At 41.9% G+C, this 17,774-nt stretch overlaps 1 protein-coding gene across 6 annotated transcripts in view; it reads left to right on the plus strand.

Annotated features, from left to right (window-relative positions):
* Positions 1 to 15,953, plus strand: part of ETV1 (ETS variant transcription factor 1) — a 95,156-nt gene extending 79,203 nt beyond the window's left edge. For all 6 annotated transcript variants that reach the window (XM_082193964.1, XM_082193965.1, XM_082193966.1 and 3 more), the window contains 5 exons: positions 2,512 to 2,580; positions 4,128 to 4,196; positions 8,353 to 8,522; positions 10,273 to 10,374; positions 12,604 to 15,953. In XM_082193964.1, coding sequence (XP_082050090.1) covers positions 2,512 to 2,580; positions 4,128 to 4,196; positions 8,353 to 8,522; positions 10,273 to 10,374; positions 12,604 to 12,825 — 632 coding nt within the window. In that variant the 3' untranslated portion in view covers positions 12,826 to 15,953. The remainder of the gene's footprint in view (positions 1 to 2,511; positions 2,581 to 4,127; positions 4,197 to 8,352; positions 8,523 to 10,272; positions 10,375 to 12,603) is intronic.
* Positions 15,954 to 17,774: the final 1,821 nt, after the last annotated feature.

Raw genomic sequence — 17,774 nt, forward strand, 5'->3', positions numbered from 1 at the left:
CAATCTCTGACTTGCTTCCCTCTTGCCCCACCCGCATAATCGATCACAGGACACGACACACACATCCCATTTGAATGGCAACTTGGGGGGGGCCCTCAAATATTTTATTAAGAGGGCTGAAGGGACCTCGGCCCCTAGGAGTTGGCTCCTATGGTCAGTACCCAACAAGGCTTGAGCCTCCAAGAGTTCAGGTTTTAAGATCTGCAAAGTAGGGTTAATGGTTGAAGAGGAACAGACGTGGTTTGAGTGGCCAGGTGGCAAATAATGTGCAGTGGTACCTTGGTTCTCAAACTTAATCCATCCCAGAAGTCCGTTCCAAAACCAAAGTGTTTCAAAACCAAGGCACACTTTCCCATAGAAAGTAATACAAAACGGATTAATCGGTTCCAGACTTTAAAAAACAACCCCTAAAACAGCAATTTAACATGAATTTTACTATCTAATGAGACCATTGATCCATAAAATGAAAGCAATAATCAATGTACTGTACTGAAAAAGAAATTAGACAGTATTGTAGATGATAAAAATGTAAATTAATATTTTTTCTGATGGTAGTCATTGTTTGGATGGGGGCTTTTATCCCTTTCCGCAGTCACACAATCAATCAATCAGTGGCTGAACTGGGTTCCACACAGTCACAAAAACAACTTAACCAAAAAATCCTCCAAAACAAAAACGCAAAATAAATAGCAAAAACAAAAGCGCCAAACTTAATCCATTTTGGAAGTCCATTTGACTTCCAAAATGTTCGAAAACCAAGGCGAAGCCTCTGATTGGTGCAGGCGCCCCAGAAACAATAGCCAACAACTGCATCGGACGTTTGGCTTCCAAAAAACTTTCAGAAACCAGAACACTTACTTCCGGGTTTTCAGCGTTTGGGAACCAAGGTACCACTGTAGTCTAAGATAAGGAAAAAAGCCAGATTCAGCAGGTTGTAACAAGCAGGGACTGGGCTCCAAAAGTGAAGTTAGCAGGGTCCTCTCTAATAGTTGAGCTGCTCCTATTGCACAGCCCAGTACTGAAGCTAGTGCTTTATCTGGCCATCTGGACAGCCTCTGCAGAGAGCTGAAACAATACTGCAATAGCTGACAGGATCAGAACCTCAGCAAATATGGTAGTATTCTGGAGGTTCAGAGCTAAGTCTGCCAGACTGGGCTGTTGTGGTACAGGAAGTTAAGGTGCCAGACTCTTGTCTACTGGAATGCTGGGTTTCAGCAGTTGCATGGCACCTTAATGTGGATGAATTGATCTCTTGTTACAGGTGGAAGTTCTGTGGGTGAATGCCTTCCCCTTCTTCTGTTTAGCCAGCACACGGCAGAACAAGGCTATCACCTAGGTGGAGCTGCATTAGTAAATTGCAGCCTGGGTACGGCAACTGTATTGATTTTGGTAGAACCTACTCCCACTTAAGCCTGTTTTTAGAATCAAGTGCTATTGCTGATCACTTCCCTTTTGTATATGCTGAATCATTAGAATATCATATGTTTATATGTTCTAGGTATACAGGTTCAACTTGGTTAGCATGGAAACTGACCATGTGTCACCTGTAGCCTTTTTCACTAGGCATGTCAGAAGTTTTATTGAAACTTGACTCTGAGGCTGATTGTGACGATCAGTTTGCTAATGAATTTGAGCACTGTTCTTTGTGGAAATATCTAATCTTTCAAAACTCATCATTTTGCTGTACATTTCTGTTCCATCTAGCCACAGCCCTTCAAAAGCATGCTATGTCAGTTGTTCAATAAGGAGGATTCTGGACTTTATTTGGACTTTATTCGTTTTTCTTTTTTCCCTGCTAATTGTAATGAGCTTCACCAAAAGCTCCAGTGACAATTTAAATACAGTGGTACCTCGGGTTAAGTACTTACTTCGTTCCGAAGGTCTGTTCTTAACCTGAAACTGTTCTTAAGCTGAAGCACCACTTTAGCTAATGTGGCCTCCCTCTGCTACTGTGCTGCCACCACACGATTTCTGTTCTCATCCTGAAGCAAAGTTCTTAACCCGAGGTACTATTACTGGGTTAGTGGAGTCTGTAACCTGAAGCATATGTAACCTGAGGTACCACTATACTTTGTTTAATGATCTATCTTGGGTATGATTTATATTAATCACATTATAGTTTTCCTTTCCTTTCCTTTATTTTGCCTTCCACATGCTATTCTAAACTCCTAAATGTTGACAGGTTGCCATTCCCTGTAGCTTCATGTGTGCTCTTTTTCTCTCTACAGCTTCCCTTATTTCTTGACTTGTGTCATTCCAAACAATATTCTAACTAACTGTTGTGATACCAAATTGTGGCAGTCCTCTTCACGCAAGCAGCATTCCACTAGTGGGAGCTTCATTCTTAATGAAAATCCAATGGGCGCCTTGCATTTGCTCCAGATCTCTTACAACAGCTGTTATTATTATATATTGTTATTCTCAGTAACAATTAAGGTTATGCATTGCTGCTTACGGAATGTCACTCTCAGACTGTACATTGAAATCTCACCCATTGCCTTCTCTTTCCAGAAGTGCCTAGCTGCCATTCCATTTACATGAGGCAAGAAGGCTTCCTGGCTCACCAAAACAGAACAGAAGGTATGTAAGTGTGTGTTTGTGTAGTTCTGTTTTCTCCAGAAGCAAAATTTAGGTATCCACATAATAAAAAAGAGGAACACGATGCTGCCTTTGAAACCCTATTCTCATAAAGGTTATAAATAAGGCTGATTATAATCATGCATTTATTTATTTATTCCTTTTGCAGAATAGGCACCTGAAAGCTCTAGGAGAAATTCTGGAGCTTGCACGTCTTTTCTAACATAGGAAAAATATGTTTAAATTTCAGCACACTTTCCTTTATCTTCAGCCATGTTGTGATTACCCAAAGGCACACATCTGAACTGGCAATTTAAGCCCATCCCTTAAGTTATAGCCTCGAGACAGCAAAAGACTAGTGCCTCTTTGAAGCTATAAACCCATCAGCAAGGGGTACTGATTTTTATTTTTATTTTGAAGTGAGAACACGTGAAGACTAGGCTTTCCTTGACCACTTCTCTCTGTGTGGAGAAGCACTGTACAGTGGTGCCCCACAAGACGAATGCCTCGCAAGATGAAAAACCCGCTAGACGAAAGGGTTTTCCGTTTTTCGATGCGCTTCGCAAGACGAATTTCCCTATGGGCTTGCTTCGCAAGACGAAAATGTCTTGCGAGTCTTGCGATTTTTTTCGCCCCCCCCTTTCCTAAGCCGCTAAGCCGCTAATAGCCTTTTAGCCACTAAACCGCTAAGCCTTTAATAGCCGCTAAACCGCTAATAACGCTAAGCTGCTAAGCTGCTAATAGGGTTGCTTCGCAAGACAAAAAAACCGCTAGACGAAGAGACTCGCGGAACGGATTATTTTCATCTTGCGAGGCACCACTGTACACTGTGTAGAGTACATGCAAATTCTCACCCATGGTGATTTCCTCAAGGATCAACCTTCTTGGCAAAGCAGACATGTGACCGTGGGTTTTCTGGTTTTCAAGACCATGAGCAGCTATACTGTGTCTCTCCTCCCACACACACTCTCTTGTATGCTTCTTCGTCTGTGCCTCTTCTGGTAACTTCTCATGGCAAAGTCATATGAGGTGGTGACAGTACCGGACAGAGTGATGGGGCCCTGCTGCTCTCCTGAACCTCCTGCAACTGTGATTTTGCTGCATACCAGGATGGGTCAGCGGGGTCTTGTGCTCCTGCCAGCACATTTGCATAGCTACCACCTTGCCTCTGCTACTGTTCCTCCTGGTATGCAACAGCAACACAACTAGAGAGTGGTGTGGCGAGCAGCTATGCTTGTGGGCGATTGCTTGGAAAATTCAGTTGATGCATGAAGCTTCCCATTTCTGCCTTTTTGACTGGGAAAAACCACCGCTTTAAGAATATGCAGCAGTGGGGATTCTCTAATGGTGGAGGCTGGCATTTTGCACAGGACTTTCCATTACTAATGCATTCTCTTGTTTGGGACAACAACAAAAAAGACTAACACAACATACGCATGCACGTTTACTGCTTAGTTTTAATGGGGATGCCTGCTTTAAATTGGTAACCCTTCCCCCCCCCCCCTATTCTGCTTGGTAAATACGTTTCTCTTTCTCCTAAAAAATTCCAGGTTGTATGTATGAAAAGGGGCCGAGACAGTTTTACGATGACACCTGTGTTGTTCCAGAGAAATTTGACGGTATGTTAGATGCCTGTGTTTTTGTGTTTCTTCACGCGGAGAGCTGGAACCGTAAACGAGTCGTTTCTTTTTCCTTGATAGATAGTAAAAATGAAATGAAATGAAAGGTTAGCAGCATTCTGACTCCAGGCCATTTAATAGACCATTTGTCGCATGTCCAACCAAAGACTGACCTTTCCCTCCAGAAACCAAAGACTGCTTTTCAATAAGATGTCATTCTATTTTTGCTAGCAAGAGATTCTGTACGCAGAGACAAGATAAAGCACTGTCGTTCTGGCTGTTCTGAGAAGTAATAGGAGGATTTCCATTGCACTGATGATCACATACAGCTTGTTATTAGAGATTTATTGAAAGCTGATCCTTTAATTAACGAAGCAGAACAGAAAGCAGCTACTCTGGATTTACTGATGACTAATGCAAACTCTTGTCTTTTTTTATCCATGAAGAGATGAATTATGGAACACAAGTGCCACCGAGCTATTCAGGGGTTTCTGTGTGTTTAAAGAGAAAGCTGTGCTTTGTTGAACGTTGCATTAGTTTGCTTAATGAAGCTGATGCCTAAAGAGCAGAATGTATAATATCCGTTTATTTTTCTGAAAACGTTCTTGGGGATGGCTAACTAGTATCAAATGGCTTATGAAACAAAACATAGCCTCCTCATTATTAGCTATAAATCCAGCGTGTATTCTGTGGGGAGAAGCGCTAATGAGGTTAATGTTGCTTTTGTAGCCAAAGGAATTTGGACCGGTGTTCCTTTCACAGTAATTGTGCCTCTCTCCAGCTTTTGGGGGAGTTTGGTTTGCAAAACAAACAGCTAATTGATTTAGTTGCAGGTATGGTGTCATCTCCATACTGGTACAGAGCTAAAAATAATATAGGCAGTGTTAGTTATTGCTGCCAAGCAATAGTGAAGATAGGCATAAAATGAAAACGGGGCTTGCAGCTGGAAAGACGTGTGTGGATGCCATTTCGGAACTGAGCTCAGCTGTCAGGCTCGCTCCCACCTGCCAGTCTACTGCTACCATCTTCAGCTGAGGACAGTGAAAAAAGCACTCTGCAGCCAGGTTCCTGAGATGCAAAAAGGTCATTCCACTCCCTCCGTCTCCTCCCTCTCTCCTTCCCTCCTACCCTTCCTTCCTTTCCTTTGCGCAGGGGTCGCCTTTCACCCTTCCACCCGTTCTGCTCGGGAGTGAATTTCCACCAAGCTCTGAAGGAAAGGGAGGAAGTGATGCAACATTCCCTCATCCTAGCCACCCAGCTGCAGGGTGCTCAGTTAATTTTTCCCTGCTAGAACAGGTGGAAGAGGTGGTTAGCAGGAGGAGGCAAGACCAATGGCTGAATTCATGTGTTATTTATTTCACTGGTATGCACCACCTGTCTTTCACATATGAGCCTGGGCTTATGGTATTTGTTGTGTTTTTTTTTTTAAATTTATATACCGCACTTCACCTGAAGATCACAGGGCGGTTTGCAGCACGAAAATACAAAATGAAAACGCAAGGGTGTCTTCTTTTTCTGCTATTATAATTATTGTTTTTATAATTATAATTATTAAGAGCTTGACATAAGCTCTTCTGTGCCAGGGGGGCAAACTGTGCCTTCCTCTGTGGGCTGGAGATTATTCCACATCTTCATGGTGCCCAGAGTTGGAAAATTTACTTATTTTATTTTCATACAGTTTTGTTACCTATTAGTGGCAGGATTTGAATGCCCAGAGTTCAACATGTACTACCCTTTTTTGATACTGAACTGCTATATCTAAAAGACCGTATTCCCTCATAAGAACCTGCTCGGGTTTTTTCCCCTTGAATGCTCACAGTTCAAACAAGAAAATATAGAATATCTATATATCTCTATATCCATCTATCTATCTATCCATCTATCTATCTAAATTTATTATTGTTCTGTCTTTTCCTTGACAACGGCTCAAAGTGGCTTGCAAATGAAATAAGAACAGCTAAAAACATAGGGTGGGGGGAACAGGGACCTGTTAGCATTTGTCTTTGATTTACTAATGTTAATGAATAGATTTTACTCACAGCTTGGAAGGGTTCCGACATGAAATGTTAGTTGGGATGGGGCATGCCTGCTTCTGAATCATATTCTGGATTCTCTTCACCTAGTGGAGGTGGCACTTCTCTGCACAATTTAAAAATTAGCTTTACTATCCATTTTAGAACTGATTTTGCTAACATAAGGCTGACACATCTATACGCAGATGACTTTTCTGAAAGTCAGCCTGGTACTCTGGGAATTCAACATATGCTAACTATGGGTTTTTTTTAGCAGCTCATATTGCCTGGTTTTTGTTTTTTTTCCTGGAGTGCCAGACCCTGGAGTCCTAGTTTTTTGTTTTCTTTTGGCTTCTACAGCAAATTTTCCATTTAACAATGAGGACATGTCTGGCTCTTGCATATATGGTTAAATATCACCAGATAATCATGTAAAGTAAGGGTAGGGAACTGGATTCAACTAGCAGTCTGGGTCTTTCTTTCCTCTCCCTGCACCGTAAACTGAGGGAAAAGTTTGACAGTTGCGCTGGGCTGCCCATCAGCCAATCACAATAGTCTTGGGTGACCCATTTTTGCATAGTGCCGTTCACAGGTTCATGAGCCACAGATATGCTGATTGGTGCCTGCAAGCCCCCTTTTGGCCCAAACACATATTTACCTGCCCCATAAAGGTGGAAGGCAGGTGGACATGGCTTGGTCAAAACAGCAACAGAGGCCTATCTGGGCTGCAAGCTGTTTTAAAATAATGTAAGTTCGCAAGACAGAAGAATTAATTTAGCTTTCAGAAATATTCATTCACTCCACCTGTACTCTATTCTGCGTGTGCAGGAGCTATATATCTGTGTCCCTCTCAAAATATATCACAACACTTTGTGGAATGCGTAGATGTAAAGACATCAGTCATAAAGTTTACCATCAACCCTTTGTGCTACCCAAAGGGCGGGTCAAAGAACAGCAGACAGTAGCAAAGGATTGGCTTAATAACATTTGGAACATTGAATTATACTCCTCTATTTAAGAATCAGGTTTTCAGTCATTTTTAATCTGTTTATAGATTCATCAGATGTAAACAGCAGTAAGGATCTAATTGAAAGAAAGGCACTTAAATAGCAATATTTCTATTTGGTTCAAAATGATAGGGGTCCTAGCATGTTTGTAAGCGTATTGTTATGAATAGCCTTCTTTTGCCTATACTGGATTACTGTAGAGTTGTTATGCACCATAGCACAGGGCTTCAGGATGCTTTTTATATAGATTCTGTACTTTGCATCAAAGTGGGAAATAATGCATTTTCGCTCAAAGATCAGGCATTGCAGTCATCATTAGTGGGGGGGGGGATTGTAATCTTACTTCTGAGCTTTTCAGCTGACAATTCTGTGAGCTTCTCAGTGAGATTATATTAAAAACTGTCTTCTGTTGAGCATTTGAGTTTTGTTGGCTTTTTTCCCCGCTGGGGACAACTTATGATAAATTTTTAGATTGCTCTTGTTTTGCCTTTGCAATTGATATAGTGTTTTTCAGAAGAATTGCTAATGCACAGCTAAACCATGCTAAATATGAACCCATTTTGCATGCAAGTCCAATATGCCAAAGAGGAACTTGTCTATCCGCAGGATTTGCATACCCATACCCATACGTACATAAAGCTCACGCTGTTTAAGTCCTAGTCAAATACTCTGTCAAATTTTTCTTAGAAGAATTTGCATGCTAAAGGCACTTCAGTCATAGGGTTTTGCAGATATATAAATCATACATTGCGTTTCCAAATGAGGGATTGTGCAAAGTACTGTATACAAATGGAGTCCCTCAAATACTCAAGTTGTTATAAAAGCGGGTCATGGTCTTTCAAAGCTAAGTCTTGCGTGATGTTTGCAAGTTGGTTTTGCATGGATCGGGAATAGGACAAACAAGTGAGACAGCAATTAATTTTGCCGCATTTGGAAGACTCGTATTTGGCTAAGTTGATAGTGATTTATTAATTGCTTTGTGTACCCTGTACCCATATCTTGTGTGCTGGACCACTGCCAGAAGGATACTTGGTACTGTAGGCTAGAGGAACATGGATTCCTTTCCTGCAGGTGTTGGCTTGTGTTGATACTTGATGTGACAAACTGAGTCTCATTAAGCTGTTTCGTTTTGTGTAGGTGATATCAAGCAGGAGCCAGGAATGTACCGCGAGGGGCCCACATACCAGCGACGGGGCTCCCTTCAGCTGTGGCAGTTTTTGGTCGCCCTCCTTGATGATCCGTCAAACTCACACTTCATTGCTTGGACTGGCCGAGGGATGGAATTCAAGCTGATCGAACCGGAAGAGGTGAGCAGCGTCTCTCTTGGAATGTGTGTGAAGGTTTTGGCTGAAGAGCATTGATGCCTTGTTCTGTCGAAGTATACTTTTTCTTCCATAATGGTTTCTGCAAAATGGAAGCTAGTACGTTTATGCCGCAGTGGATTTCGAAGATAGGTTTCCATGCGACACTCAAACACTGGAAGGGAGAGCTGGAGAAAGGGCAGCCAAAATGATGAAGGAGCTGGAGCAATTCCCCTATGAAGAAAGGTTACAGCACCTCTTTACCTGGGCCCTTGACACCTGAGATACGTGTTTTCAGGACCCAACCTGTTCTTTTGAATGTAACATTTTAACTGTTTTAATTCTGAATTTTACATTGTTGTACCTGCGGTAATAAATTGGGGCAGGTAATAAATTGATGGTGATGGGGCTTTTTAGTTTAGAAAAAAGGTGACAGGCATAATTTATTATGCACAGTGGGGAGAAAATTTGTCTCCGTGAGATTCAAGACCAGCTCTGGAACTCACTGCCATAAGACATCACAATGGCCACCAACTGTTGAGCTGTTCGACAGTGGAATTTGCTGCCAAGGAGTGTGGTGGAGTCTCCTTCTTTGGAGGTCTTTAAGCAGAGGCTTGACAACCATATGTCAGGAGTGCTCTGATGGTGTTTCCTGCTTGGCAGGGGGTTGGACTCGATGGCCCTTGTGGTCTCTTCCAACTCTATGATTCTATGAACTTGGATAACTTTAAATTTATTCTGGTTTCAAAAGCAGCATGCACCTGATGACCATTTTCTGAGGGCCATGAGTGGGAGATGGCTTTAGTCCTCCTGCTTTCTTGCAAGCTCCCCATAAGCCTTATCTGGTTGGCCACTGGAAACAGGACACTGGACTAGATGGACCTTTGCTTTGATTCAACGGGGCTCTTCATATATTCCTACATTCTTACAATCTGATTTGTTGACAAATGCTTCCCTGCCATTAGAGCAGAGCCTCACATTCTGGTGGGGCCTTGTCCTTGGGAGCATGCATGCCTGGCCCCACCCAGATTAGTGAATTGGAATATGCCATCTATCTTGAGGCGCATTTTCCTTCCCCCTCGCCAGAAAGGCGTACCAGACCGATCATGTGAAGATCAAATATGTCATTGTGCGTATTTGTAGGCTCAGCTACATTGCTGGATCTGGCCAAAGACCCACCTAGTCCAGAGTTAAATAATCAAGTTTATTATTTGTACCCCACCCATCTGGCTCTCCATTTGTGAATCTCAGCAGCTGGTATACAGAAGTACACTGGCTCCAACACTGGATAAAGATTTCGAAAATCTAAACTAAAGTTAGAGAGATTCATATTATATATACAAAGAGCAAGCTGGTCTTTATGGAATGAAAATGTCCCCATTCACACAGAAGAGGCAAAGTATCAAGGTTTGCCAAAACTGTGTGTGTGTGTGTGTGTGTGTGTGTGTGTGTGTGTGTAGTATGTAACTAGAGGGGGAAAAGGCCTCTGTGAGGTATGGCATCTGGACTGACTACTGGAAGGCAGGGAAATGGAATGGAGTATCCTGGAATAAGGCAGAGCTGGAACCTTGTTGCCAGTTCCACTTGTGTTCTGGAGTAAATTGCATACTTGAACCCTGAGACTTCTGTATTACAAAACCTTTGGTTTGTATTTTTGACCTCTAGGTTGCCTTTTCTTTTGTAGAATGCAGCTGCAGGTAAGGCCTGCTTGTTAAATACATTTTAACAAATCGGTGCTAATCTCTTTCTGTGACAGGTGGCACGTCGCTGGGGGATTCAGAAAAACAGGCCAGCCATGAACTACGATAAACTTAGCCGTTCTCTTCGTTATTATTATGAGAAGGGAATCATGCAAAAGGTGAGCGGTTAATGTGGTGTTAAATATTTCATTGGAATGTTGCATCTATAAACTGGGTTTATAAGGGCAAAGCTGTTGTAAATTGCCTTGTTCTGAAATGGTTTGTTACCAATATTAGGGAAGTGCTGCAAACCTTTTAAGATTTTTATCTGCTTATGAAATGGAGGTTTTTCTTTCTCTTAATGCAGAATCCATGGGCCCACATTTAGAATTTCACCACCACACTGGTGAAAATCCAAAAATTGCATATTCTGTATTGGATTTCAAATCTACCCGTTTGTATCTTCTTAAACACCCTGACAGATTACCCACATTATTTATTTATAGTATTCCTTTATTATTAATATTTTCATCCTATCCTTCCTTCAAGGAGCTCAGGGTTACATGTTACATGTCGCCCCTTGCCCAACAAAGATCCTGTTTTATCCTCACAACAACCTTGAGGGGTAGTCTAGGCATAGGGAAACAAGAAGCAGGATAAGAAAAAGCTACCTTTGTTCAACACATTTATTTGCATTTCTTAATTTAAAAACATTTGAACTCCTTTTCTTAAAACCAGTCCCAGCTCAAAACCCGTTTAACAATAATCAGTATAGAGAACAAGACTTTGCCTACATGTTAACATTATTATTATTATTATTATTATTATTATTATTATTATTATTATTTCCATTCCTATGATGCTTTATATTTTAAAGGGGAAAAAATCTCAAAGCAGTTTACAATAAAACATTCCAAAATAAAACACTACAGAAAGAAAATCAAATATAAAATTTACATTCGAAGCAACATAATTAACAGAAACTAAAAAATCTTAAAGATTTCAAAACAAGACATTACAAAGGAGGGTCAAGTACATAATACACATGTAATGCAGGAAAGTGAACAACAAAAAATACCTTAAGCTTGTCAAAATAAAACATTACTAAAGGAGGCCAGTTATAGAATGCACATTTAAAACAGCATAATTAGCAGGAGAAAACATTGTATTTCTGCAGCTGTTGCTGACAGTGGTGGTTTGTGGCGGGTGGTGGCTATGAAAGCTCAGGCTCAATTATCTGGGCCTTCACTAAGAGACCTGCAGGTGGGAGTGCGGGGGGTGCGGGACACCCTGGGTGTCACCACTGAGGGGGGTGACAAAATGCTGGGCGGCACTCACCGCGGGGCCTGCAGCGCGCCCAAGCCACGTGTCTTTGCTGCCCAAATGGTCCGCCCGCTGCCTCCCCCCTCCCTAGCTGTAGGACAGCTGAGTGGGAGGAGGCAGGCAAACTCCGGAGGCCCCACGGTGTACCCCGCCCCTGTGGGGCCCAGGCATCCAAGCAGCTTCCTCTGCCCCTGGAGACCTGGTGCTTGGCAGAGAAGCAGGGGACTCTGTGACTCTGAGGTGCTGCCCCTGGCAACTCTTCATTTCTGTATATCTGATGGAAAAGCAGAGTGAGGCCAGTTCACCTGGAGCAGTGTCCATGCCTCCTTTCCAATCGATCCGCACACCTTCATGAACGGTACTTGTATGCAAGACAGAAAGTTAGCTGCTGCGCAAGCCCTTGGGCAGACGACACCTTCCCCTCCCACAAGGCTATGGTTTGGATTGTTCAAGCGGCATTGCGTATAAAATATCCCAGGCATCTCCAGAAAGATTCCTGGCTGTGTTTCACCCCTGAATTTGGTCTCCACCGTCCTTATACCAGATCAGCACGTTTCGGTCTACGGACAACAGCTCTTCAGGGTTTCAACCAGGAATCTTTCTGGAGATGCAAGAGCACACAAGGAGGGATCAGGGCTGTTGAATGGTGTGGTCTGGGAAGGAGTTTGATCATGCCATTGCTGCCCGAATATGGACTGGAATGTGTCCTTCAACTCCAGTAATGTTTCTTGCTTGCCTGGATGGATGATAGAGAGAGGTGCATGAGTGTAAACAGAGGCCTGTGACTTTTCTATACAAAAGTAAGAACCACACCTGTTCTCGTTCACTCTTGCCTCTGGCCTTGACCACCAGAAGGCTGCCCATGAGGGAATGTGGTCCTTGGATTGAGAAATGTGATAAAGTGATCATTGCAAAGCGTTGCATTTCAACAGTGAGATCAGTCGATCTCTCATTCCTCTTAACCGGGGTCTTCTGCTTCTCTTGTACATGAGGATGAAACAGTGCATGATCTTTCTGCTGGAAGGAGATTCCACGTCTTCCTCTCACAACCTTTCCCCACCCCCTTCTCTGACCTTGCCCCTAAGGTTGCTGGAGAAAGATACGTCTACAAATTTGTGTGCGACCCCGAAGCCCTCTTCTCTATGGCCTTCCCGGACAACCAGCGCCCGCTGCTGAAGACCGACATGGAGCGCCATATTAACGAAGAGGACACCGTGCCGCTGTCCCACTTTGACGAGAGCATGGTCTACATGCAGGAAGGAGGCTGCTGCAACACCCACCCTTACAACGAAGGCTATGTATATTAACTGCAGTGACACTGAAGAATCCCACCCCACCCCAAACTTCTCCTCTTTCATGAGACCAGGAGGAAACCCGAATCCCCTTAAGTTGGTTTTGTAAAAAAAAAATAAAACACAAACAAACACAAAAAAGAATTAAAAAGAATAAAATAGTACTATAAAGGGGCTTTTCCTGTTGCATCACTCGTATGGTCTCCCATGGACAGTGCACTTTATTTGAAAGGGGGAGATGGGGATCTATTGATTTCATTCTGTGGAACAAGAAGAAAAGGGTGGGTTTGTGTCGTCCCCCCCCCACCTTAAGGTTGGGAATAGAACATACAGGTTTTAAGTACAACAAAGCTGTATCATGTCTGTTTTCTGTTTCATATTGGCTTCAAGATATTGTACAAGTTCTCTGGGTATCCATAGTACAGTTAATTCTAGATGTGATCAATAACCGTTTTTGTACACGACTTGGGAAATTCTGTTAGCCACAGACATGGCCCTGACCAGTCACACCCTTTTTGCCACACCCTAGTCTATTTTCTACACCGGAATTAAAAACAAAACAAAACCCCGAACCAGACCATTTGCTCCAGCTTAGTTCAGTACTGCATGCGCACTGACTTGAGCAGATCTCCAAGGTTTCAGACCGGAGTCCTTCCCAGTCCTACAAGAAAGTGCTTAGGGATAGGACCTGGAACATAGTGCATGCAAAGTGTGGGCTCTGCTGCTGAGCTGCGGACCAGTTTTGGAAGTTGCAGAATTAGATAGGAGCTAGGAGTGCTAGTGCACCTTTCTGGTTTTGTTTTTCAAAAGGCATGTTTTGTTTTGTTTTGTTTTTGTTTTTCCCCCCTGTTGTTGTTTTTTTAAAAAAAATGTTTCTACACATCGTTTCTGTTGCCTTGTGCTCGTTAATGGCTCATTAAGGAAGGCATTCAGGGTGGAATGGAGAGCACTATTCCCGGCTTGAAGCGGATTGTGGTTTCACTCCTTGTATCTGGTGCCATCTTGCTATGCAAGTACAGCGAATGTAAAGCCTTTTAGCCTTTTCCAGAGCCACCTGAGTACAGTAATGCCATGTGCTGAACCATTCTGGATATTATTTCAAGACTGAAAACAGAATTGTGATCACAGAGGAAGAAGTCGCATTGTGTCCTTCCATTTACTTTTATTCATAAATAAGTTATTTAATCGATAGGAATTAACTGTACTAGGTCACATATCTCATGCTGTTTAGACCACAGCAAGCACTCCTTGAGCAAAATATCCAATACACGAAAATAGGTACTCTAGTAATGGTTGTTTTTTTTAGACATGGTACCCATTAATATGCATTTAAACCTTTTACTGCTGTGTTACGTTGATAACCTATATACATACTAGATAATGCTAATGCTTCTGCTGCTGTCTTTTTTTCTGTAATATTCTCTTTGCTGAATTTACTATGCCCATTTATAAGCAATGCTGTAACTACAGGTAGCATTTCAGGACAAAATAGATGACTTGAACCATTTATTGCTTAGGAAAAAAAATAGCTTATGCCACAGCTGTTCTATAAGCAGCTTTTACGCGTGTTGAGAAATGAATAGTAAGCTTCAGCTTGCTAAGAGGAGCTCTGCAGAACATTTTATACCTTTCAGTGGAGCCAAGACTTATACAAAACGTCAAAGAATACAATGACTTTGCTGTATGATGTTGTAGTGCTGGCACTGATGCTATCAATCAAACTTTTGTTTTTTGGACACTAAATGTAAATGTGATCAGATACGTTTGGGAGACGATTTAAAGGTTTTTCTGATTATTATTTTTTACAATGTTTTTAATTTTTTAATTTTGAGAAGGGTAATAGTGAAAGCAAGAAACACCTTATTCTACATATAAAAAAAGAGAGAGAGAAAGTTTTAAATATTTATGAACACCTTTTCTGAAACGTTGAGTTTCCTAGTTTGAAAAGGATAGAAATGAGATTTGAGCTGTCCAGTGAGTATTTTAGGCAGTGACTCTTCCAAGTATCTCCCCCCCCAACATGCCCATCTTTCCCAGATGCTAACAACTTTGGAGCAAAAGGAAATTGGGAATAGGACTCCATAATCGTTAGCCTCAGAAATAATGTTTCATTGTAAATGACATGATATCAAAGATGCCTTGAGGTAGAGATTTACTTTGCACTGTGTGTCGGTCAGGAAACCAGTGCAGTTATACATGATTTATTATGCAATTCATTTTAAAGTAACAAGTGTTAGCCACTATAAACCACAGTTACGGAAAAGCACACTGGATATGCGTCTTAATACACCTAGAAGCATAAGATATCTTAATAGGTGCATGTGTACAAATCCAGGGCATGCAACCCCCTAGAGAAACCTCAATAGGAAGCCTTTTACCTTATTCCCACTAATAATCAATAGCCGTAATGCTCCAATTGACGAATAAGAGAACAGACAAAAAGCACCCATTGGTGCAGACTAGAACCTTTAAACCAGGGGTATGGAGCCCTGTAGCTCTTCAGATGGTGTTGGAGTCCAGCTCCCATCAGCTCCAGCTACTTTGGCCCAAGAGTCAACTTGTCTATAGGCCAAACCTAGCTATAATACAGGAGGGGCCCATTTTTAAGGTGGGGAACCTTTATACATGCATAGGTTGGATTACAACTCCTAGCACCCCTGATATTTGGGCATACTGGCTGGGGCTCACGGAGACTGAAGAAGTATAGTGTGGGATAAGGAACTCCTAAGGTAGACATTATTTTCAATGAAATAGAACCCCTTTGAATGAAAAGTTATTTGAATGCTTTCGATTCCATCAATATTGGCATGCAGCATTTATTGTCAGGAAGAGATGTATATTTGGTGAATGGGACGGGTGGTTTAAAAGAAAAAGAAGCCTAACATTAATTCAAATGTCTAATACTATTTTTTACAAAATTATATATACTGTATAAGGTAGTGATTCACTGAAGAAAATAGGCACTTCACCCACCATTGAATGAATTTGCGGGGTGGATGGGTGGGGGAAATGGTACAAAAAGATGTTATATGGAATTGATTAACCCTTTTGAAACTGTACCTTTTAAAAGAGTTTATTTTAAGTTCTGTTTTTATTCCACATTTTCCAGGTAGATTAATAAATCTGGCAGCTGATTTCTGAAAGGTGGTGGTTTGGATTTCTCGTGGTGTTTATGTAGGTTCATTCACTCTTTCATCGATTCAAGACAACTAAACCATTTTCTGGAGCAGCAGCAGAAGAAAAATATTCCATTGTTGCATCTGAAACAGCAACACCACTTACTGTCTCAGGAACAATGGGAGCCATGTGCATTTGAATGTCAAAAATGCACCCCATAGCACACCCTGGCACAACTAGCCATTCATAAATACCATTTCAAGCACAACTAGGGTTGGACCAGGGCAGGAAAATAAGAAATAGTGAATTCGATGACCATCAGAAATGGTCTAATCATGGTGCTTAAATGATCTGAATATTGCCTTTCCTTTAGATGGGTGAAATAGCGTTAAATGGGTGAAATAGTGTAGGGTTGCCATATTTCAAAAAGTGAAAATCCAGAGACAAAAAACAACCCTAAAATAGAGTTCTCCAGTAAGACCTTTAGACCTGGAAGAAAAGCATTTTACAGAGGTACAGCCTGTCTTAAAAAGAAAGCAGGTTAAATATTTAAAAACGTATTATGTAAAACGTATAATATCAGATTGCATAAAACATGTTCAAAGGAGGCAATTTAAGAGTAGTATACTCTGAAGTCAATAGGACAAAGTAATTGCACTCTTATCTGGAGTAGAACTTTTGGGCCCACGGATGACATATCGACAACCCCATAAGTTTTCAATTTTGTCATATCAACATCCTTTCTTTGCTCGCTAAGAAGTACTACTTTGTAGTACCTTGGGACAATCAGTTTAGAAAAGTGCTTGGTTTCTTTAAACATCTATGCATGCTTTTGGGGGGAAGATGTTCAAATAATTAAAGCAATGTGGTAATTAGGAAGAAATACTGCAATGAAAAAGGAAGAATAGAGAAATCATGCGGTGGGTAAACAGCTATATGGTGAATAAGGAGAGGTCAAGGCTTGTAGTGGGCAGACTGAGAAAAATGAGGGCTGGGTTGTAATGCAAGGAAGATTAGAAAAAAAATCGGGAGAGGTCAGGCTACAAGTTGAATGTATAAATAACTCAGAGGACTTAGCCACTGAAAGATAGTTTGCTTCCCTGTGGCATGGAAAGCTAATGACTCTATAGTCAAGCCCAGAGGGGAAGAAGGAAGTTGGATAGCACTGGTTTATCATCTGAAACTGTTGCCTGTCAGAGTCAAATAGAGGTATAATTTTATAGTCTCATTCTAAGAGCTTCTGATAACTGAAGATCAACCCTCAGGTGGTCAGTGTTCATTACCTGGAATAGGAAAAGGCTTTTGAGCAAGATCTGATAGAAGATAATTCCACATTGATGTATAAGGCTAACTGCAAGAAACAAGATCTGATCTATGATATTTATCCTTCCATCCAATTATTTCAGTTCCATTGCATTTTGTGCTTTGGATCCTGCAGGACCTCACTTATCCCCCATGGTTTTCAGTATCTACATAAACTGCTGTGGGAGGTCACCTTAGGATTTTTGGGGTAAGGGTAAGGTATCATCACTATAAAGTAACGGTAAAGGGACCCCTGACCGTTAGGTCCAGTCGTGGCCGATTCTGGGGTTGTGGCGCTCATCTCGCTTTATTGGCCGAGGGAGCCGGCGTACAGCTTCCGGGTCATGTGGCCCGCATGACTAAGCCACTTCTGGCGAACCAGAGCAGCGCATGGAAATGCCATTTACCTTCCCACCAGAGCAGCACCTATTTATCTACTTGCACTTTGACATGCTTTCGAACTGCCAGGTTAGCAGGAGCAGGGACCGAGCAATGAGAGCTCACCCCGTTGCAGGGATTCGAACCACCGACCTTCCAATCGGCAA

This window comes from Podarcis vaucheri, assembly GCF_965113315.1.
Source record: "Podarcis vaucheri genome assembly, chromosome: 12".
NCBI lineage: Eukaryota > Metazoa > Chordata > Lepidosauria > Squamata > Lacertidae > Podarcis > Podarcis vaucheri.